Source organism: Labeo rohita, chromosome 20, assembly GCF_022985175.1.
Source record: "Labeo rohita strain BAU-BD-2019 chromosome 20, IGBB_LRoh.1.0, whole genome shotgun sequence".
NCBI classification, from domain to species: Eukaryota; Metazoa; Chordata; class Actinopteri; order Cypriniformes; family Cyprinidae; genus Labeo; species Labeo rohita.
Genome location: NC_066888.1, coordinates 14,711,375 through 14,735,874, shown reverse-complemented (window position 1 = coordinate 14,735,874; position 24,500 = coordinate 14,711,375). Strand labels below are relative to the sequence as shown.

Below are 24,500 nucleotides of genomic sequence, written 5' to 3'. Positions count from 1 at the left end.
GGAGGAGTGTAAAAACTGATGGGACCATTTGGGACAAGGACAGAGAAGACAACAGGGAGCAGAAAGTCAGAGGGAGAAGTCAGAAGATTAACTGATGAATGTGGGTCACCTATCAATAGATCATCTGAAGCCACCATGTGCTGGTGACCCCAATCTGATAACAAGAGAAAACACTTTCAGTACACTAAGTGCACTAAAAAATTGCAACAAAGCTGAAATGAGAAGGCAGGGCTTGATGGTAAAAGTATGGTCATATTTACCAATGCTCGGCCAAAATCCCCAATTGAAACGGATGATGCAAAACACAATAAACGATACATGATGACAAAATAAATGCGTATTGCAACTAGTAAACAAACAAATCCTAATCTTTCCAAAAAGCTCTTTTTTCATAGATCATATTATAATTCAAAAACAATGACTTTACCACCAGTATGTCACGGTCTTTACCAACAGTAAATGTGACTACAACTTAAGCATGATTTTCATGGCCTAGCATGAAAGTGTTAAGGTTTTTCCACCAAAATCTCTCAGAGGAACAACTTTCCCAGCATATAAAAACTTTTCTGCTAATGAAACTGCTGGGAAAAAATAACCACTTTCTCACTTCAACATACAGTTTTTATGAACATTTTAATCACTAAAGAATAAAAACTAGCCTTTTTCAACATTATTTTACCACTGAATATTTATTTCCACCACAAATGGATCACATTTCAAAGTTAACACTGTTAGGAATGTTGTCTTTAAAATGCACCTATTATGCAAAATCCACTTTTACATGGTGTTATGGACATAAATGTGCGTTGGCAGTGTGAACACAACCACCCTAAAAATGATAAAAATCCACCCGCTACGTATTTTTAATCCCAATTAAACCAAATCAGTCTCACTAGGCATGCTGTTTTGATTCTCTAAGAAATGTGATGTCACATTGTTCAGGCCCCGCCCATGGACTCTGACTGACAGTCCTGCAATGCCATAGTTTCTGCCCTCAGTGAGTTGTGTTTGGTTGTACGCTGTCTCCATACTTTTTCTCCATACTCCAGCAGCTGTAACGTCAGTAATGTCTCGTAAGCAATCCCGGCGTTCTGTGTTTGGATGTAAGACTGAGCATAAGATCTACGCAAATAATTTTACTCCAGACTGCTTTGTGATATAGTGCCTAGCTAACGTTTTAACAGTATTTGTTTGCATACGTTATCAAAGTATCTTAATTGATCAGTGCCGCGCTGGTGAAATTAGTTCGCACCGCCCTGTTACTTTGGTGGCACTAGCAAACACATCCTCCCTTTGCTGTCGAGTCAGTCGCACAGCCTATGACAGGTCAGCGTGGCGCAAGCTCTGTAATATTGTGCTGTTTCGTCCCACTTTTGGTGTGTTTGGCTTTGCATATGTATGGCTGAACACCAGTTCTCTCGCTCTCTGTTATGTTGTATGGACTGTTTATTGCTGTAGGTAAACCAGAGATGTATACGCTACATCCTCTTCTGAAGATGGGGCAGAAATATGCAGCTCATTTGTATTTAAAGTGATACAGACCAAAATAGCTCTCTCTCTCTCTTTTTTTTTTTTTAGACATGCTCCAAAAATGACAGATGTTATAATAAACGATCCGTGGGGTATTTTGAGCTGAAACTTCAGACACTTTCTGGGGACACACAAGATCAATATTACATCTTGGAAAAAGGGGCATAATAGGTGCCCTTTAAAGGGAAACTCCACCCAAAAATGAAAATTCATCTATTCAACTTAAAGTAATTGTTCATGCTGCCTTAAAATTTTAAGTTTAGTCAACATGAAATGTTAAGTTGTACTACGAGAAAACAGATATAGGAGTTGAGTAAACTTAAAATTAAGGCAGCACGAACACTTTAAGTTGAAACTATTTTTTTTTTTTTTTTTTTTTTTTACAGTGTACCCAAACAGAGATTTTTAGAAAATGAATCTCTGTGCATTGCAAGTAGATTGGACCCACAAAGTTGTCGCTTTAAAAACCATGCAAAACGGCAATCCATACATACAACCCTAGCTGATGAATCAAATGTCTACTTAAGTGAAACAACAGATTTGCGTGAGAAAAACTTTTTCAGCCCTAAACTATAAAGCATGATGTAAGGCCATTCTGAAACTCGCATGAGAAGTGACAGGCCTCTGTGCTTCCGCATCATTTCTCATGCATGAGTTTAACAAAGCGCTTACATCACACTTAACCACATGCTGACATCAAGTGTGCTGCACAAATCCTGAAAAGTAAAGCCAAAATATATCAAATGCACCCTGCTGGCTGGTTGCAGTATAGGTGATAAGCCCTGCACTCTCCATGTGCAGATCCCATGAATGGGATTCCAAATGACATCATCGGCGCAAGGTGAAAATGGCCATATATGCAACATTTGGCCTTCACTCTTCTACAGTGGAACCAAGTGGAGTCACATCACATCATCCATCCATTTTTTTTATAGTCTACGGCTAATATTAGTAACATGCTGGCAGTTAGCCAGGAGCGACGTCCACCTACTGTTTCGCTTCAGAAGACATTGATTCATCCACTAATTCATTACTGTCATGTTTTAGTTTTGCACGGTTTTTGAAATGTCACCCAGAGATGGATTATTTTTCTAAAAATCTCCTTTCGTCTTGCACAGAAAAAAGTCATATAGATCTGGGATGGCATGAGGGTGTGTAAATGATGAGAATTTTAATTTTTGAGTGGAGAATTTACTCCTACCCCTATGTCATCCAAGATGTTCATGTCTTTCTTTCTCAGTCGAAAAGAAATTAAGGTTTTTGAGGAAAACATTCCAGGATTTTTCTCCATATAGTGGACTTCAGTGGTGGCCAACAGGTTGAAGGTCCAAATTGCAGTTTCAATGCAGCTTTAAAGGACTCTAAATGATCCCAGCAGAGGAATAAGGGTCTATTTAACTGAAACCATTAGTCATTTTCTAAAAAAAATTTTTTTTAACCACAAATGCTCATCTTGCACTAGCTTGACCTCACACATTACACAGTCATGTTGGAAAGGTCACACGTGACCTAGGTGAAAGTACCGACCCAGTGTTTACAAAGGGAATGTGCAAAAAAGCCCTTTACAACAACAATGATGTTGGATGATTTTGAAGTTAAAGGAGAAAATGAGATGGAGTTTTTCACCCTACTCTACCTTTTTGTACTGAAGTACACAGACGAAGAACTAACCACGTGTGACCTTTCCAACATGGTTATGCAATGTGTAAAAACGTGCATGTGCATTGCAGCTAGTGGAATATAAGCATTTACGGTTAAAAAGTACATAAATTTGTACTTTTTTTTTTTTTTCCAAAAAATATGACCAATCATAGCACTAGATAAGACCCTTATTCCTCGACTGGGACCATGTAGAGCCCTTTAAAGCTGCACTAAAACTGCAATTTGGACCTTTAACCTGTTGATCCTGATTGAAGTCTATGAACTATATGGAGAAAAATCTTGGAATGTTTTCCTCAAAACCTTAATTTCTTTTCGACTGAAGAAAGAAAGACATGAACATCTTGGAGGACATAGGGTAAGTAAATTATCAGGAATTTTTTATTCTAGAAGTAAATTAATCCTTTAAATAATACCACAGAATCCAAAGTGAAGTCGACTGGTGGCTAACATCAGCACCGAAGGCTGTCCCAGCGCACCCATGTGCATGTACCGGCCCCAAGGGCGGCTGCAGTCCAGCTGAGCATGATGTAGAGGGGAAACAATAGAGAGAGGGGTAGGCCCCTAGATTCAAATCAACGCAGGAATGTCAGAGGGGAAGCAGCAGGAACAATACTCAACACGACTCTCGCACAGCAACACAAAGACCCGCACGGGCAAAACAGGAAAACCAGCTTGCACAGTAAACTGAAGACGAAACTGCTCCTGAATCAGCACCCTAACGTCAGAGAGTGTCGACGCTGAGCACCTTTCTAGAGACTGATTGGTTCAGGATCAGTTTTCGAGCAGCATGGTTATATGAATGATGCAGCGATCTACAATCTACACCAGCATGGCACCACATCAAGTTCAGCTATTGTATGAACACGCATCTCCGCCCGCCATCTCTTTTCTTAGGAAACAGGCTTTTCGCGAAACGGTGTCGTTGCAGATTGTTCCTGATTCACGTTTCCTGTCTTGCACAGGATGCTGTTTTCAGCGGCCACAAAATGTTATCTAACGATCCTTTCCGTTGGTGCTTTATTTACACCCTCTCCGTCTCTTCTTGTTCACCTGCTGCTCTGTTCATGGTCTTATTGGTTTTGGAGTTGATTGACACGGATTGTTTTCCTAAGGGGCCTGAGCCGTCATCAGCCGAGAATGTGAGAAACACATAAGAGGTCAAGGATCAAACTTGTTAGACCGGTACATCCCCTTAACCTGAAAGTGATTTACGGCAGATTAACTGAACTACTCAAGCTAGGAAACATATATTACACACAAGACAAACATCTTTGAACCACATGCAGGACAACCGTCAATCATCAGTCTAACACGGCTTTCACACGATCAACAGATGACCGGCCAACTAACAGGAAGCTGTTACTCGCTGTTCTCTCACACACAGCTTGTTCCTCACAGGGTCTTTATTCAGCGCTAAACAAACTCACCTCGTTCACCTCACTGGCTGACTCAGGGCTAATCTGTTGAAGAAACATCCCACACAGTTTCGACAGTGATGAGAATGAACTCTAGTTTCTGTAAATCTTGCAACAAACTGATTTGAATTATACTGATCTGGAATGCAAAGACTCAGTATGCAAAGATAATTATAAATGAGCCATTTGTAGGTTGATTCCCCCAAAGAGAGTAAACAGTCTGTGTATGTGGCATATTCATACCAACATTAGTATTCAGTCCAATTTTCACACGTCATTTATCTGTTTATGTGACAGACATGTAAAATCGGCAGACAATAAAAAAAAATGCCATTTACCCTCCTACAGCAGGTGGCAATAGGTAGTGTGACCAAAAGCACAAATCTCATTGGTTGGCCATTGCAATGACAGTCCCCTGGCATTAAGGGCTCAGTGTTAAAGGGTGGAGAGGGTTCTCATTAACTTCAGCCCAGAGGTCGTCACTACCTGGGGTCATGTTGCGGAACCTAAATCTCAACCTCCAAGCTATGATCATCGATGCTTGAGCCTGTGAGCTGATGACTCACATCTGACTAATGATGACCGCAGAACCGCAGCACTGTGGCTACCATCCTTTGATTATTCAAACTTCCCAATGGAATTTTCTTCCTGTTCTTAGCACAACAGCGAGACCATCTGCACAGACTCAGACAATTGTGTTTTTGATGAAGCAATCCGTAAAACAGTATGATGTAACCATCACCCTGCAATTTTGACTTTACTCAACATGATTCTGCTCAAGCCACTGTCCACAAAAACTCCCAGCATGTAACCATCCTGTTTCAAACACTGCTGTTGAATCATTCACTCTGGCATGAGTTATGAGATATTGATATGAATTCAACTCTAGTATTATTTATAGTTTTAAAATGAAAGGGATAGTTCACCCAAAAATTAAATTGTCATCATTTATTTACCATCATTTCGAAACCAAACCCAGACTTTAGTTCACATGCTCCACAAAAACCAATGAGGTTTGTTCTAGCATGTGATGCACACACAAGCTTACATGCTTACTGTATGTGTATGCATGGAAGTTGATCAGCATTTGGATGTAATAAAAACCTAAACTAAATTTGATCATCAAATAATTGTGATCGCATCTCTTCACGTGGCTTGAATCAGTTCATATAAATTTTTACAAAATTTCTATGGTTTCATTTAAAATATCTTAAAGGAATCGTTCATTAATTATTCAACCTAATGTAAATCCGAATCCGTAAGACCTTCATTCATCTTCCGAAAACAAATTAAGATATTTTTAATGAAATTCGAGAGCTTTCAGACCACAAAAAGTACACATGTAGCTTCATAACATTACGGTTGAACCACTAATGTCACATGGACTATTTTAAAGAGCAGGTCATATGGTTTTTTAAAGCACCCTAATATTGTGTAGCAGACCCCTACAATAGGTTTAAATGCAACTAAGGTCAGAAAACATTGTTTTCCCAGAATATACATTTATATATACAGTCATTTGTCAATGATTTCAAAACAGTTTGTTCGAATCAGTTTTGAGCATTATGTCTGTAAACCCCTCTCTTCCATTAGCCTACTCTGCTCTGAATGGTCAGCTGGCCAAGCCTGTTGTGACTGGTACAGAGAGAAGTACTTGAGCAAGTTAGCGAGCGCTACCATCTGTGTTGCCAAGTCTGAGGTTGTTTTTGATGTCACGGGTTGAAGCACCCCCAGTAACATCATTTTTAGCCCCTGTGACGTGACTTTACCAGGGGAACCCTGACAAAAAACATATATTTTACATCCGGAATATGACTTTTAACATGGGAATGCGATTGGGCTAGCTTTGAGTGGCAATTGGGTGGGTTTTGTTGTGAAAACCTGGCAACCCTAGCATGCACCTCTACATAAAACAATAATATAGTGCTCCAATCAGTTTTTAAAATAATGACAAAAACAAGCTGCTAAACTGTAAACACTTAAAACAATAATGTTAGACAAGTACTACTGGATTGATGAAACAATACAGTTTGTAAACCAAAATATGTCTAGGTTATATTCTTTATTATTAAACGAAGTAACTAGAACAATGACAGTCTACATTAATCAACACATTCTTAGGAAATAGTGGGTACACAGCGAATTATCAAAACTATTTCAACAAGACAATTATATCGTGGTTTACCTGGAAACCTAAAGCTGCACTAAGTATACATCACATTAGCACAAAAGACTAGATATTTTGAGCACTAATTTGAAAATATACACATAACGTATCAATCGTACTTACAGGTTGTGGTTCAGAGACGCTTATTAGTCCAAAATAAAGAAGATTAGAAGCCAAAGAAAATAAAAGCCAAGATCAGAGAAGCAGTCCTCAGTAAAATGATGAGCACACAACAAAAGGTTTGATTTGTATCGCTGCGATATTGTGGTAAAATTTATTTCAACCACTGATTCTTTACATCATCATCTTTCGGCAATGAAAACAAAACAAACTTGCTTCCACAGCGCAGAACTGCCTTCTCAACCAGATGTAAACACTAACTAGCAGAAGTGTTTGTGGGCAAGTCAGACTGTTTGTATTTTTGATGACTCGTTAAGGTGATTCTGAGTCGACTTTTCTTTTGAGAGATAATATCTTTATGTATAATGCACTTTTTTGATTAACAACTGTGCAGACTGTTTACATTGAAGGATAGCTACGTTACAAACTTCAAAAGAGACATTTTTCGAAAACCCACATGACCTGCTCTTTAATGATGACGGTAGTTGCGTTGTTGTCCATGCCGGCCCAGAAAGCTCTTGGATTTTATCAAAAATATTTTAATTTGCGTTCCGAAGATGAACAAAGGTCTTACGGGTTTGGAACAAGATTAGGGTGAGTAATTCATGACAGAATTTTGTTTAAGTAAACTATCACTTTAATTTGTGTTTTAAAGATTAACCAAAAGTCTTGGAACGACATGAGTAAATTATGACAACTCTTATTTTTGTGTGAACTACACTTTTAATGTCAAAGACAAAGTTAATAGCAGGCCAAGTACTCAAAATAAACTGTCAGTAGACAAAAGCAGAAGAAGAGGTGTGGCAGACATACCCGAGGGCCATAGAGCTTGGGGGTGGGGGTTGTGTCAAACTGAGTGACAGGCCAGCGGGGTCGGGTCACGTCAATCTGAGGAATAAAAAAGAAAGTCGCATGGGTTCATTAGGCACCAAATGAGCAGCAAAAATCATTCAACCAGCATCAAGGGATCAAAAACAAACTCACTAGGCCAAATGTCAACATGAACTTGTACTACATGACAAGTACAGTAGAGAAAATCCTAGACATGTGAAAATCGAAGTTATGCATCATCGCCTTTCATCTCAAACATATAAAATGTATGCTTGAGGGTAAACTAGGTCTGATGGAATCTGACTGAACCTGAGCCAGGATTGCAGGACTCTTCCTAGGCGGTAAACTACAGATTACCTCCTGCCATCCCACCCTCCATCCCCCCACCCATTCATTCATCCATTCGTTAAAAAACGGTAGTTATATAAACTCAGCTGCACACGGTTCCCTACACACAAGCGCAGGAAGGTCCGCCAGAGCTAAAACAAAAACTACATAGGCTGCCAAAGACTTATTTATAGGAGTGTTAAGTGTTAGGCAGACTACCTGGGTCTCATTAGCTATAATTACTACTCAGGCTCCTGTGGCGCTCAATGACACTGCGGCTCAATCACAGGGGAGGGTAAATGCGTGTATTTACACTGCACATCTAAAGAGCCAAACACAGACCACACAGAGGAACAACTTGTGCTTTTCTCTCTGTCTGTCTTCTAAAGCCTATTATGCATTAGTGAAACTAGCTCATGAAGAAAAAAATTCTCACAATTTTTTTTTATGAAATCCAAGAGCTTTTTTAACCTGCATAGACAGCAATGCAACTGACACGTTCAAGGCCCAGAAAGATAGTAAGAACATCATTAAAATAGTCCATTTGACATCAGTGGTTCAACCGTAATGTTAGGAAGCTACAAAATACTTTCTGTGCCATGGAAGAGAAGAAACTGTTGAATAAAGTCGCTATTTTTGTTTCCTTTGCACACAAAAAGTATTCTTGTAGCTTCATAACATTACTGTTGAACCACTGATGTCACATGGACTATTTTACCGATATCCTCACTACCTCTCTGGGCCTTGAACGTGTCAGTTGTGTTGCTGTCTATGCAGAGTCAGAAGATTTAATCAAAAATATCTTAATGTGTGCTACGAAGGTCTTACAGATTTGGAACGACATGAGGGTGAGTAATTAAAGGAGAAGTCCACTTCCAGAACAAAAATTTACAGATAATGCACTCATCCCCTTTTTATCCAAGATGTTCATGTCTTTCTTTCTTCAGTCGTAAAGAAATCATGTATTTTGAAGAAAACATTTCTGCATTTTTCTCCATATAATGGACTGCTATGGTGCCCCGAGTTTGAACTTCCAAAACGCAGTTTAAATGCGACTTCAAACAATCCCAAATGCGGTTTGAACGATCCCAGCCGAGGAAAAAGGGTCTTATCTACCAAAACAAGTTACTTTCATTAAAAAAAAAAAAAAACAACAAATACAATTTAATACTTTTTAATTTCAAATGCTCATCTTTTCTTGCTCTGCCTGAACTCTGTGTATTCTGGTTCAAGACAGTTAGAGTCGAAAAACTCCATTTGTATTTTCTCCCTTAACTTCAAACCAAAAATCATTTCAAAATCATCCTACATCGCTGCAGAAGTACCAACCCAGCAAAGTGAACATGCAAAGATCAAATACTCTTAACAAAAAAGGTAAAACAGCGATATAGGACGATTTTAAAGTTGAGGGAGAACATGAGATGGGAGTTTTTTGACATACCCTAACTGTCATGAACCAGAACAAAACAGTTCAGGCAGAGTAAGACAAGACAAGCGTTTGACATTAAAACGTATATAAATTGTATTATTTTTATGCAATAATCGCTAGATTTTGCTTCCTTAGCTGGAATCATTTACAACCGCATTTTGGATCGTTTGAAGCTGCATTTAAACTGCATTTTGGAAGTTCAAACTCGAGGCACCATAGCAGTCCATTATGTGTAGAAAAATGCTGAAATATTTTCCGCAAAAAACATAATTTCTTTATGACTGAACAAAGAAAGACATGAACATCTTGGATGACAAGGGGGTGAGTACATTATCTGTAAATCTTTGTTCTGAAAGTGGACTTCTCCTTTAATGACAGAATTTTCTTGTTTAATCAGAATAATCAATTATATTAGATCACTTCCTAAAACAGAGGATCAGACAAGGTGGCTTGCAGTAGCAACTGTCAGCTGAGTACAATGACAGACACACACACACCCACAACCAATCTTCCTCTTCTTAGGCCACACGCGAGATACGAATAGTTCATCTAACTTCCTGTTACACCAGAACAACCACAAAAAAAAGAACTAGACACTCGCCAAGCTTCACCTTCAAAACAATTTCTCTCACACCCTGCTGTATATAAATACACACATGCATGTTTACAAGACTCTTCACGTCTGAGATCCCCAAATATTCTCACACATAGGTATTCACGTCTTTCACTTACATTTACACTTACACTTTGCTTTCAAGGCAGTGAGACACAGTCTTTGCGAGTGATAACAAACCCAACGGAACACACAGACACAAAGAGCTACTTTCCCAGGACAAGGAGGGGCTTGTTTTCTTTGGCAAGGCCAAGGGCCAGAGCCTGAAGCCAAGCAGTAACAGAGGAAAGACAGACTGTCCAGAGTCAAGTTAAATTGAGGAAAAGAATACACACACACACACATACAACAGAACAATAAAGGAGGAACACCTAAAAAAGAAGTTTATTCATCCACACTTTCTGACATCTTTAGGCGCTTAAAATATTGATTTGAGTGCTAGACTAGGCAGACATACACACAATCGCAATATATCGGTTTGGAAGGTGGAACTTATATTTTCTTGTGCTAAATGCCACTCTAAGCCTTTGTGGTTTTCTTCCAAGTCCACGCTTTGCCGAGCAGTGACGCAGAGGTTGTTGGGTAGTAGTTTACCGTGAAGCCACAATGGCTTGTAGGCACCAAACTTAAAACTGAAACATAAAACATTTTGGACGCACATAATACAAAAAGTACATAATTTGGGACAGGACACAGCATAGATGTTAGCAAATCAATATATTTTATATTCTCACACAAAAAGAACAGTAACAAAAACTATTTGTAAGGATCTGAGAGGTTGTGAGATAATGCTATGCAAATTCCAATGATGATGGCGCGTGGTGAAATAATGACAAGAGTCCCGCTGACTGATCTGGACAGCATATCACTGCCTCGAGGGGAAATCTCTCTGTTAAACTCCCGTCCATACACGCAAAAGAATGGGGAAGAGCAGGGTCTGACAAATGAAAACAGGTATATCTGTTTCCAAAGAGGTGACAGATCAGGAAGTGTTGATTAAGACATACACTGACAGAGAGGTGTGACATCAGTGCGAGCTCAGACAGCTAAATTATAGGCATTTCCTTTGTTTTGGAATGCAGGAAGCAGTGGTGGGCACATTTTTATTTTTGTATATGATTTTACATTTTATTATTACTACTTTTTGACTGCATTACAGCATAAAAACACCACAATACATTTGCAGATATGTAGGAAACATGCCAAGTTTATAAACTTGTTTCTCCGAAAAGCAACACTACAGCAGTTATTCTACTTTGAAAATGTGCATTCCGTGTCAGAATGTCTGTTTTTGGTTTGGTCTTTGTGATTCCGCCCACTTACAGTTTACCCAATAATACCCAATAATATTTTGACAGTCCGGGTTGCCAGTTGGCGTAATGCAGCCATAGAAGTGGGCAAATGAACTGAGTCTGATTTAAAAAAAAAAGGGCAAATCCACTTTTAGTGTTTAGACATAAATGTGTGTTGGCACTGTGTCAACACAACCACCCTAAAAATCCACCCACTGCTTATTTTTTAATTCCTAATAAACTAAACATGTTTTGATTCTCTAACAATGTGATGTCACATTGTTTAGGCACCGCCCTGACAGTCCTGCATTGTCATAGTTTCTGCCCTCAGCAAGTTGGTTGTACTCTGCACTAGGGTTAGACGATGCATCGTGATCCCCCCAACCCCCCCACAATCCGCCGCATTCCAATACTGTGTTCAGAAAGAAAATGATATGTTCTACGGCACTTCTCAAGGCAATAAATATGAGATGGGAGGAAAATATATTTCAGTACTTTCTTTCGCAGCTATATCGTTGGGTAATTATACTGTATATAAATTGCGGGCATCAGGGAGTCGTTATTAACATGCGTGGCATTGAAACTGATTTTGAATGCATGAGCGCTTTTTACTTTCACTTTCGAGATATGTGATCGCACATGTTCTGTGTATACTAAAGCGGCAGTACTTACCACACATTTTACAAGATTAGATGCTTTTCAGTGGTGCTCAGGATCTGCAAATTATTTGCCATCGTTCTTTCATTTCTTTTCCTTTATGTGGTAAGTGAAATTTTATATACTCCAATGTAACAGGCTACCACTAGCAAGCAGCTACCCATGTCCCTTTAGTGGCTTATCTTATTAGAACACGTTATTTATTTTCTGACAAAAAAAAAATTGCCTAAATGTGTTTGTGCTGTTTCTAAATGTTTTGCTTTATTTACCGGTATTTTAGCCTACATTATTTTTAATGTAATAATGAAAAATTTTTCTTCTCAAAACACTTATAGGAGTAGTGTTTTTATCCATGCTGCACACATTTTTAAATATCTTGAAAAAAATGCTTTAATATAAAGTTTCTTCTTTAATACACGTTTAATACATTTGGTCAAAATCTAGAAAAGATGATGCTGTATTAGCTATGAATAAGCGCAAGACAGGCTACCTGATGAAGTAGATAAAGTTTTTCTTTTTGAGTAAAGAAAACGCTAAATTTTATTCTATTACTATTATTAGTATTACTATTATTGTTTTTATTGGCAAAGAAAAGGTTTTAAAAATAACGTTATTAACCAGTATTTTTTCTACTAAAACCAGGTTGTGATCGGTAATACAGAGGAACACAGGAACAGAAATGTTAAATCACGATTCTGCTTGGAGTCAAAGCCCGTTTTTAAGCCCTGTGTGTGTGTATTTATATATGCATAATAAATATACATAGAACACACACATATATCATGTAAACAAAAACTTTTATTTTGGATGCGATTAATCGCGATTAATCGTTTCACAGCACTATAGCAAACACATCCTCCCTATGCTGTCGAGTCGGTCGCACGCATCGGTCCACTGACCCGTGCCAATGACAGGTCAGCGGAGCGCGAGCTCTGTAACATTGTGCTGTTTTGTCTCACTTTCGGTGTGTTCGGCTTCCCATATGTACAGCTAAACACCGGTTCCTTCGCTCTCAGTCAAGTTGCTTCTACCAACTGTATATTGCTGTAGGTATGCAAAGCAGAGATGTATACGCTACATACGCAATATGACTAGCATAACATGAGATGTGCATTAACTGCTGTGTCACAGCTCTGTCAGCACAGGCATATTTTCCTCAGACCGAGCCATCGCTCAAATGGTTACCATAACACCCTATATGGGAAATTAGGTGGGGGAAAAAATCTGTTTTGAGATGCATTTCTCAAATAGCACCTGATTCATCAATAGACATCTGTAGGAGACACAAATGAGCCCAAACACAGCAACATCAGTCATTTTCAACACAGCACCTTTAATGGCAATGCAAATGAACTCCACAGAACATAAAACACTAAACTCATGTTTCCCGTAAGACCTGATAAGGAACCTTTATAGACCAACGTTCTGACACACATACACAAACAAAATCCTACGTCGCTAAGGCCAAGCTGGTAGAAGAAATAAACCAGCCAACTAGGTCATCGCTCTGACCTTCGACCCTGAAACTATAACCAGATTAACTTTTCGTTTCTCTCAGTTACACAGCAGCTATGACTTTGCTTTTACTTAAAAAGTTGTGCAAGATCTTTTATGATTAACAATACAAAAACAAAAATCATGTAGAGTGACAGACAGATTATAGGTTGGCAGCAGCTGCTGACTGCATTAGGGAGAGAAACAGTTCTGTCTGCTTTTATCTGTCCTCTGTAAATCGCTCTCTCTCGTATGCTGATATTAGTGAGAGTAATCCCTTGTCCTTGTCTTAACTATGGAGAGAAAACCAGACGGCAGAGATCATGCAAGCATGCATGAGATCTGAACATGAGCCACAAGGATGAATTATAGGGGGGGAAATGCCACTCTGTTGGGCACAGAGGAAGATGATTGGTCAGGGTCGGACAGAACCCGCAGCCTGGGCATTAATAATGCACTCTGTTCCCTGTGCACACTGATAGAGTTTCCCCTACTGCAGTACTTCATACCAGCACCCAATGCAAACTTCAGCATATACACAGCTGGGCTTAACAATAAGGTGGCACATAGCTCTAAGCAACATGACAATATTATCGCATATCGACGTCAATGTCCAATGTCGATTACAAAGTCAGTTAAGAGACGATTACTGACAATATTGGGGAAAAACAACAAATGAATGCAGCTTGTAAAATGGGTCTTTGTTATGCGACTATGCTTTTGTCTTGGTAATTTTGTCAAATTATTTTGTAAGTTACCATTGCAACCTAAATGTTTTAGCAATTAATTTTGTTCTGCAGACAAAAAAAAAATTAAACTGCATCCTGTATAAATTTCTCTCATATTAAAAAGATTAAAGGTATAGTTCACCCAAAAATGAAACTTTTGTCATCATTTAGTCACCCTCATGTTGTTCCAAACCTGTATAAGTTTCTTCTTATGTTAAACACAGAAGAAGATATTTTGAAGAACCATACAATTGTTGATCCCCACTGGCTTCCACAGCAGGGAAAGAAATACTATAGAAGTCAATGGGGACCATCAACTGTTTGATTACCAGCATTCTTCAAAATATCTTCTTCTACGTTTAACATAAGAAAGAAACTCATACCATTTGGAATGACATGAGGGTGAGCCAATGATGACAAAACTTTCATTTTTGGGTGAACTATCTCTCTAAGTATTCTTTTATTTCAAAATGTGGTTTAGAAAACATTACATACACTACCAGTCAAAAGTTTTTGAACAGTAAGAGTTTTAATGTTTTTTTTTTATTTCTTCTGCTCACCAACCCTGCATTTATTTGATCCAAAATACAGCAAAAGCAGTAATATTGTGAAATATTTTGATTATTTAAAATAACTGCTTTCTATTTACTTTGTTTTTACTTTGGGAAAAACATTATAGAAATTAATACTATTATTTTAGCAAGGATGCTTTACATTGACAGTGATGATTAAAGTGATGATAAAGACATGCTTTTGAGCAGCATATCAGCACATTAGAATGATTTCTGAAGGATCATGTGATGATGTAGTAATGATGCTAAAAAATAAGCTTTGAAATCATAGAAATAAATTATATTTTAAAATATGCTTAAACAGAAAACTTATTTAGAAATAGAAAAGTTATTTTAAATGTTAAAAATATTTTTTGCTGTACTTTGGATCAAATAAATGCAGGCTTGGTGAGCAGAAAAGACTTCTTCAAAAAACATAAAAAACCTTACTGTTTAAAAACTTATTTAAATTCCATCAGAGTTTCCAGTGTTGCCAACTGTTAAATACCCTATTAGGTGTGTTGTTCTATAATAATAAAATTGCAATCATAATACACAACATTTTTTATATGAATTCTGTTTCTAAATTAAAAAAAACCTTTAGGAAAGGAGGCATTTAGAACAGGAACAAAAAAATAGCTTACTGTTTTTACTAAGAACGAACAAATTCGAATTTAATCCCTGATATTTGACATACATGACAAGTAACAAATACGTTACAGCTTGACTGCAGGTCAAAATTTTGTAATTAAGGAAACTAAACCTGTTGATAACTCAGTCAATAATACTAAAAACAAAATGTGGAGAAGAAGACACCTGCTTATTTATCATTCTTAAGCACCAAAAAAAATGTAGTTCTCCTCACAACATGAAATTTATTTCAAATACAAATGTGATAAAAACCCAGTCGGCGTAAGCCAGCATGCGTTGATGATAGAACGCAACTTGAGAACAGTATCACACAGTAAAGTGCATGTGCACAACAACAGCTGTCAATCTCGCCGGCTTCCATCTATGAATTCCTGGGAATCATCCCAAACAGATTACTTTTTTCCGAATAACCATCACGTCATTTGTCCGTATTACAACGGTGTCTTTTATCTAGAAGAATGCTGTGTTAATTTTCTTGGCAGTCTCTGCGAGACAGCTGACGGCAGATCCGCGGTGTCACAACGGCGAGCTCTAAGCACAGTAGGCGTATGGAAAATACGGTCATGACGGTCATCCGCAACTCTCGTCGGACAGCCGAATACACAACTCAGTGTCAGTTCACTTAGCAAATGTAATTACGCAACACCCCTGAAGGGCACAAGAAGCCGGGGCAAAGCGATGTCTGATTATTTCATTTCTTCTGAGAAAAAAAGATGGGCCATTAAAATGCCTCTTTCATTTGTTGTAAAATCCAGCTCTGTAAGGCCCGAGTTCCAAAATGCCCACGTGTGCATTAATTTGCCACCTACACCAGACCGTCCGGCCCCACTCCTACAAGACCCTTTATACTGTACCAGACAACAGATGACTCAAAAATCAAAAGCCTTCACTGCTTTGGTTTCTTGTTTCATTCTTTCATGACAAAGCATTAAAATAAAAATGTTCTCACGAGAAGAAGAAGTGAGGTATATGTTTCACATGTCAAGTAAAACATGACTGTAATGTAACTAGCCTCTATCAAATTTTCTAAAAGCAGCTGTTGTGATTATGCCCCTAATAATGTATTAAACAAGACGAGGGTGTTCAAGAAGGTGTAAAAACACTGTAACCTCAGGCACATTTAGATTAAAATTAGGACGGAGGAGCGAAACAATTCATCCCTTTCCCCTCCCTCCTAAATGACAAAACGACCCCACGGGATTACGACTATATTGCACTGTATATCGCTTTCATTTATGTGGAACTAATTAACAGGGAGCATTAGTTCCAGCAAAGAAGCAATTACTGAGAACACATCTTAAACAAGGTAATTTACTAGGTTATCAATGCTAAAAGCACAGTATACTGGATGCTTGTAAAAAAAAAAAATTAATAGGAAAGAGTTCTTGAAATATTGAAGCTGTTTAGTAAAAGGGACAATCATATTATGTTAAGGAGGGCAATATATCAGTCATATCAGATCTGTGTTTTTGGTCTTGCAGGGTTGCACAATATTGACAAGAAAAACAACCACTGTTCTTAATTTCTTTTTAAATTTCTGACTGTACATTTATATTTATTACTTATACAGTGTTTTAAAGACACCAAGGGTGCATTTATTCAATAAAAAAGGAATAAGTAATAACAGTAATATTGTGAAATATTAGAATTCAAATACCAGTTTTTGAACAGTAAGATTTTTCATTGTCCTCTGCTTATCAAACCTGCATTTATTTGATCCAAAGTACAGCAAAAACAGTACAATTTTGAAATATTTTTACTATTTAAAATAACTTTTCTATTTGAATATTTTTCAAGTGTAATTTATTCATGTGATTTCTTGGTGAGCAGAAGAGAATTACAAATCTTACAATTCAAAAACTTTTGACTGGTAGTGTATATATAGTTGTAAATAAATGTTATCTATTTAATATATTTTAAAATGCATTTTATTTCTGTGATGCAAAGCTGAATTTTCAGAAGCAAGTACTTCAGTTTTTAGTGTCACATGATCCTTCAGAAATCATTCTAATACGCTGATTTGCTGCTTGAGAAACATTTCTTATAATTACTAATAGTTCTATATTTTTGTGGAAATAGTGATGCATTTTTTCAGGATCTTTCTATGAATTTATTTTAAATTATTTTTTTGTAACAATATAAAAATCACAAACTGTCACTTTTTAACAATTTAATGCATCCTTGCTGAATAAAAACAAATATCTTTAATAAAAAATCTTGCTGACTTTAAACTTTTAAATGATAATGTATTATTATATTATTTTTTTTATTTTTTATTTTTTTATTTGTAGCCATTTATGCTAATACTAGCTTTTTCAATTCTAAATATTTGAAAGTATTTTAATAGCTGAGGTATCTGAACTGGCACCAAAAATCACAACATTTCACTGCTACTGTCATACGTAAACGTCAATTCTTTTCTGATTTCACTTGAAGGACGCAGAGATTTCATATCAAAATATCATGCTTCTACATCTACACACCAACACTTACGACCATTAATTGAAAGAATGAGGTAGATGCATTTAACTCCAATGCAACAATCCCATGCATCTGTCTCCCACCAAACCGCACTACTGTTTACAAGAGACGCAAAGCTGTCATGACACTCAGAGCAGCATGTTCAGCAGTAAGCAGGAAGAGTTCACACTCCTCTCAGAGCTTAGATCAGGAGTGTGAACTCTTCTCGCTGCTGAACAAGCTGCTCTCTCACCAAATGCTGAGAGGCTGGTGAGGGCACTAGAGTTGTTAACATCATTTATGACTCATGCACATGTTTGCATAAGACAAGCAATAAACATCAATGAGCCTTTCAAGTGACAGATTTTATTAGATGAACAAGATAAAGGGAAAAGAGATGGCCTGGACTACAACAAAACAATGTTTTGAGATTAATACCTCAATGATTAACAGCTCTAGGGTTCTACTGAAATCTCACACTTTTTTACTAAAGGAATTGAAAGAGAAAGCAAAGATCTGTTGGTTTCAAATAAGATAAGAACTGGAGAGTTGTTAATGAACAGGACTTGGTGGGTTTAAAACTCAGCCTAACAGCATCCTGTTACTAATAACCGCAGATCTTTATATTATGACTGATATTTCCACCAAACGACAGTTTTGTAACAGTCTCTCCCTTCAGCCTAGATTTCATACATGTTGGCCAAAACACAATTTCTCCAGTTTTTCTGATTGGTTAAACGCAGTGTTCTCTCATGTAAGCTTACAAAACTTCATAAAAAGTCACCCAGTGGCCTGTGCATTAAGACTTCAGTTTCATACGGTCTGCTTAACTCATGTACCTGACCAGTGATAACCAAAAACGCTGTCTAGGTAGACAGCTAACTAGATTTTGTGACACTGCACTCATCTTCGCTTCAAACGCAGGTCAACATAACATAACTTGACTACCAACTGATAATATCCTGCAAAGGAAAGTACATCCGATAAGACAACCGATACGCGTTAGAAATGAAAGGTGGCTCTATCGGTCCTACATTAGTCGTTGGGTATTTGAGGTTAGTCAAACAGAATTCGGCCCTTCTTACCTTTTTTAGAGCAGCTGCGCTTTTCCTCGTCAGTTAGCCTGCTTGCGCTAGCGCTGAAAACCCGTTGGTTCTCCTCTCCAAAAGATGACGAGAACGACTCGAGCTTTACACAAACAACATTTTACATCCGTTGACCTCTAACGTTCGATCTTACAGCTAATCTTCTCGGTCTTTTTTCGCAAAACACCTAAAAAACTCGACAAATGACAACGTGCCCACCTCCCTGTCCATCAGATTGGAGCAGCGCTGGCTAACGGCTTTGACAATCCGCTCTTCTGATAGGGGAGTCGCGGTGTCAAGATTGCGGCGCTAAGCCCCGCCCTGCGCTCGCAGCGATGAATGCACAGTATTCACACGCTTAACAAACCGAGCATTCCATTGGCTGATTGAGCCATCAATCAACACACACCACTACTCGATTGGCTGCAAGCACATGATTCTCTGATAATTCCTTCGGTTTGTCAAAATACACGTTCGTACACTGCGTAAGTACATTAGAAAAATCAATACTTTTAGAGCAGACCCTTTAGCTGTAGTTTATGAGGTTTAGTTTTGCGTTGTGAGGTCGGTCGATAGATGAGGCAATTAAATGGCTATTGACATAACACTAAAAGCGATTAAAACTCATATTGACACTAAGTTATGCTTTCTCTAAACTTCTCTAAATCATTTCACAAACTGCTCGATTCTAGTCTGATCTAGCTGCTTTTTCATTTCAGATTACAATATTAAATACGCTTAGAAATAATAATAAGAGCTGTAAATGGGTTAAAGTGTCGTCTACATCTACATGTAAATATTCATGTTTATCTGAACGCTTTAAATTTAGTTTTGTCGAGTAACATGTATAAATGTTATCAGTTACTTAGATATTATTTCATATTAATTATTTAAACGTCATGAAATCTTGTTTAAATCTTATGAAAACTTCACATATTCACTCAAATTCATTTGAACAGGTAAAGAACAGATTTTTTTAATTTTGTGGTTATGCTTCGTTTATTTAATAAAAATGCGGAAAACTACAAGCTATACATTTTGTATTTTGTATGTTAAATTTACAATAAAGCATTTTTCACCAAATGATCTTTTAGAAATATAGAAATACATTTATTTCCACACATTTTTGAGTTGTTGTGAGACTTTTCATTGCAGCTTCCGGCTTAACTCCTGCCCTTCCGGGTTAGTGTTGTTGCTGATAAGAGTCGACTGGAGGTCATGTAATAAAGTGTGTCCCTGGACTTGTTGACTAGTAATCCGCATAATCCCATGGCTACTGTAAAAACATTATTGTTTGTGTAATCGCGCTGTGCTTCTTGAATCAGTCATGTCGCAAGCTTCGTCTGGATTCACTCCGGCTGCTCAAGTCCCACATGGGTCTAGTAAGGTAGGCTGTAAATTCACCTGACAATGTTTATAAACCGCATATTTTGTCCCTTGCTGCTCTGTCTCATGCAGAAGTACTTCAAAAGCAACGTGTGTGTGCGGTTTTCTGTTTACATGATAAATAGATCGCTGATAGGGAACTTTCAGAAAGTTTCCTCATGCATAGTTTTGTCTCCTCAGGGTCCTTTTAACGCCTCGTATATTCCCAATGAAGAAGAGAGGCGTGTCTTCAGAGAATGCAATTCAGAAAGCTTCTGGTACAGATGTGAGTAGTGCTTTACATTTATGATGAAACCTGTCATGATTTATTGGCACTTGGCTGTCATTCTGCTCAGCATCTTTTTTGCATTTCTTTTAATATTTGTTTTATCCCCCATTTACTTTGCAGTAGTCTCAAAATGCTTTGTATTTGCTTGCTTCTGATAAGAAAGTACTTGTTGAAAGAGACTTGTGAACATGTTTGCTCTCTTGTTATTTGCAGCCTTGCCATTTTCTGCCATTGCAGTCGCAGTCACTCAGGTAATGGTATCAAGAGGTACGTTCATGTCCTATATTTCAGGTTTTTACTAATGATTTGAATTGTCAGGGAATTTTAAAAACAGGAAAAGTCATTAAAAAAGAAAATCTTAAGTAATGAAACTTTCTAGAGTAAATATAATATTTTCTACATTTACTCAGAGCTCTGGAAAGTACACTAAGATTTTTAATGTTTATAAGAGAATTCTCTTCTGCTCACGTTTGATCCAAAATGCAGCAACAGCAGTTTGAATATATTTTAAAATGTAATTTATTCCTGTGATCAAAGCTAAATTTTTAGCATCAACACTCCAGTCTTCAGTGTCACATGATCCTTCAGAAATCATTCTATTATGCTGATTTGCTGTTCAAGAAACTTGTATCCTTATTATCAATATTTAAAACCGTTGCGTTTTCTCAGGATTCTTTGATGAATAGGAAGATGATAAGATCAGCATTTATCTGAAATCTAATTTAATTTAAATGTAATTATTTGTAACATTATACACTATACCATTTAAAAGCTTGGGGTCAGTATAATTTATTTATTTATTTATTGTTTTTTTGGGCGTGGGGGTTATAAAAATTATTACTTTTATTTAGCAAGGATGTTTTAAATTGATCAAAAGTGATAATAAAGACATTTATAATTTTACAAAATATTTCTATTTCAGATAAATGCTGTCCTTCTCAACTTTCTATTTATCAAAACAAAAAAAAAAAAAAAAAACCCTGAAAAAAAAATCTACTCAGCTGTTTTCAACATAATAATAATAAAAAATGTTTTTGAGCTTAAAATCAGAATATTAGCAATGATTTCTGAATGATCATTTGACTGGAGTAATGATGCTAAAAATTCGGCTTTGAAATCACAAGAATAAATTACATTTTAAAATATATTCAAATAGAAAGCAGTTATTTTAAATAGTACAAATATTTCAAAATTGTTTGCTGTACTTTAGATCAAATAAATGCAGGCTTGGTGAGCAGAAGAGACTTCTTAAAACAAAAAAAAAACATTACAAATCTTACTGTTCAAAAACTTTTGATTGGTAGTGTAAATAATTTTAGGAATCATTACACAGTAATTACAAATGACTATAAAAGTAATAGAGAAGTCATGGAGAATGGATAGTTTAACCAAAAATAAAAATTCTCATTCATTTTTATTCCAAACCCATTCTTCAGAGATTTCTGTCCTTCCATTTGAAGTCGATTCCACCAAAATGGTAATGCATTAGAATGTTCATAAAGAGATTGTAAAATAAATCTATATGAATCTTTGATGAACAGATTTAATTTAGGTTTTTGTTGATATATAAACATTATCAGTTTGCATACATAGAACACATCAAACTAACTCGACTGTACATGCTCTTCATTTGTGTTCTGAGTATGAACAAGTTTTATGGGCTTGAATTTGGAAGTTAGAACAATTTAAACATAAAGGAAGAATAAACTAATTTTTCAAAAATGTAAATTCTTATATTGTTATTGTGTATCCCTAGGAATCCTTAGTCCATCACCGCGATTTGGCTCTCTACCCAAAGTTGCTTGTAAGTATCAAGAACAATAGACAGCACAAATTTTATAAAAGACAACAAAAATCAAGGATATATGGTGAGGGCTGTTCCTAAGTACCTTTTGAATGTTCGTGATTTTTATGCAGTTGCTGGCATGTTTGGATACATTACTGGGAAAATGTCTTACATGAAGGTCTGTGAAGAAAAGTTTAGGAAACTGGAGAATTCCCCACTGGGAGAGGCACTACGACAGGGACGTCTGCATCACATGCCTTCAGAGTAAGAACAAGTACACACAGAATTTTGCTAAAAAAAAAAAAAATCTCTCTCTTTCTCTCTCTCTCTCTCTCTCTCTCTCTCTATATATATATATATATATATGACAAGTATTTTATTTTACACAATTATTAAATAAGTTTTTTTTTTTTTTTTTTTTTTAAAGGCTAAACCAATCAGAGTTTGAGGATCCAAACCAATCAGAATCTCAACAGTCTGGTTCACAACAGTCTGTTTCTGAGTCTGCGTTCCAACCTTCGACAGATGTTGGTTCTATGCCTGAGAGCTACAACAGTTACACCAGTGACTATCCCTACAGCAGCCCCTCCCAATCATATGACCCCACTCCTTTTAGTTCTGGATTCAGTGATTCTGGTCCCGTTAACATCAGGGATGATATTCCTCCTCAAGGTACTGTCACCCTTGCACATAACAACATGTATAATTGTATAAACGTATATAAATTTTATTACAGCTGGAGATAGGAGATAAGACATTTGTCATTGAGTAAGGATTCGATAACTGACTGGTAGATGTTTAACCAGTAGTTTGCATTTGTCCCAAAGCGCCGCTCTATCAGGATGAGGATGTGCCCAAAAAGAAACCAGTGTTGTATGAGGAACTGCGTAGCAAGAATAGAGAGAACTATGAGGTCACCCTCACACAGAAAGCTGAAACGTTGATGAAACCACAAACAGTGACGCCAGTACCTAAGAAAGAAGGTGAGCGTCAGTAACTGATTTCCCTAAAATTTTAATGAGACCATAAAAATAATTAATTGTGAGACTTATAAAGATTCTAAAGGCCAATAAATTTAAATGTTGTGTTTGTCCTGTTGAATATTTAACCTATAAAAGTATCCATGAATTAAAGGAGTAGTTCAATTTCAGAGCAAAAATTTACAGATAATGTACTCGTGTCTTCCTTTCTTCAGTCGTAAAGAAATTGTTTTTTGAGGAAAACATTTCAGGACTTTTCTCCATATAATGGACTGCTATGGTGCCCCAAGTTTGAACTTCCAAAATGCAGTGTAAATGCGGCTTCAAACGATTCCAAATGTTTTCCTCAAAAAACATAATTTCTTTACGACAAGAAATGGACATCTTGGATGACAAGGGGGTGAGTACATTATCTGTAAATTTTTGTTCTGGAAATCAACTCCTTTAATTTAAAAACAGCATTCAGTGTAACATCAAGGTTTTCAAGCAAGTCCAGTTTTGAACCACTGATGTAGATAAAGGCAAATACCCTAGTTGATACTCCCACTTCAGCTGACAGATTTGCATTTGTGTTAACATTGGTCTAGTGATGAATTATTTTATAATTTCAGTGCCCTTGTGTGTTTTAATCTGTACACCATTTTTTTTTCTTCTTCCTCTAGTTAAAAAGAACAAGTATGGAGATGCTTGGGAAGAGTAAGATTGACCTGGAGAATCAACTCTGAGGAGCTCAAGATCTGAACGCAGTCATGTGGGGTTGTCATGACTCGTTCTGCCAGATTAGACCAAAAGCTGCAATTAAATGCTGAATGTACTTTAAGGAGTAAAACTCCGTTTTTGAAATGAATGCTTTTCTATATTGGGACATTTTGTGGTTTAAAAACAAATATTTCTCCTCTTGACTTCTTGCATTAAGCAGGCTGAAGATAAATCATTTTAACAAACTATCAGTGTTTTTATTGATTAGGGAATTCTGGACAGATATGCTTGAGATTTGTTAATAAATAAATAAAATGATATAACAACAAATATGAGATGGTTTCAGAAAGTGGGAATAGAATCAATAAC

At 36.9% G+C, this 24,500-nt stretch overlaps 2 protein-coding genes across 4 annotated transcripts in view; one reads left to right on the top strand and one right to left on the bottom strand.

Annotated features, from left to right (window-relative positions):
• fryl (furry homolog, like) overlaps positions 1-19,289 on the bottom strand; it is a 112,806-nt gene extending 93,517 nt beyond the window's left edge. Inside the window, exons 1-2 of the mRNA XM_051138238.1 lie at positions 19,013-19,289; positions 7,708-7,782 (exon numbers count right to left, since the gene is read on the bottom strand). The gene's annotated coding sequence lies outside the window, so the exon portion shown is untranslated. The remainder of the gene's footprint in view (positions 1-7,707; positions 7,783-19,012) is intronic.
• A 151-nt stretch (positions 19,290-19,440) lies between these two features.
• ociad1 (OCIA domain containing 1) lies at positions 19,441-24,463 on the top strand. Of its 3 annotated transcripts, XM_051138267.1 has the most exons (10): positions 19,475-19,497; positions 20,168-20,240; positions 20,338-20,399; positions 20,579-20,663; positions 20,880-20,933; positions 22,423-22,470; positions 22,584-22,716; positions 22,880-23,124; positions 23,280-23,435; positions 24,095-24,463. In XM_051138267.1, exons 3-10 carry the CDS (start codon positions 20,340-20,342, stop codon positions 24,130-24,132), a joined length of 819 nt encoding a protein of 272 aa, XP_050994224.1. In that variant the 5' UTR covers positions 19,475-19,497; positions 20,168-20,240; positions 20,338-20,339; the 3' UTR covers positions 24,133-24,463. The 3 variants fall into 3 exon arrangements, with proteins under 3 accessions (XP_050994225.1, XP_050994224.1, XP_050994223.1); XM_051138268.1 differs by lacking the exon at positions 20,168-20,240 and having other exon boundaries at positions 19,441-19,497; XM_051138266.1 differs by lacking the exon at positions 19,475-19,497 and having other exon boundaries at positions 19,509-20,399.
• The last annotated feature ends 37 nt before the right edge of the window (positions 24,464-24,500 follow it).

Bases quoted from the DNA above. Each gene is read 5' to 3' on its own strand.
- ociad1 (XM_051138268.1), top strand. From the start codon at position 20,340: ATGTCGCAAGCTTCGTCTGGATTCACTCCGGCTGCTCAAGTCCCACAT. The intron at 20,664-20,879 runs GTGAGTAGTGCT...TGTTATTTGCAG, and splicing joins AGAAAGCTTCTGGTACAGAT to CCTTGCCATTTTCTGCCATT. The intron at 20,934-22,422 runs GTACGTTCATGT...GTGTATCCCTAG, and splicing joins TCAGGTAATGGTATCAAGAG to GAATCCTTAGTCCATCACCG.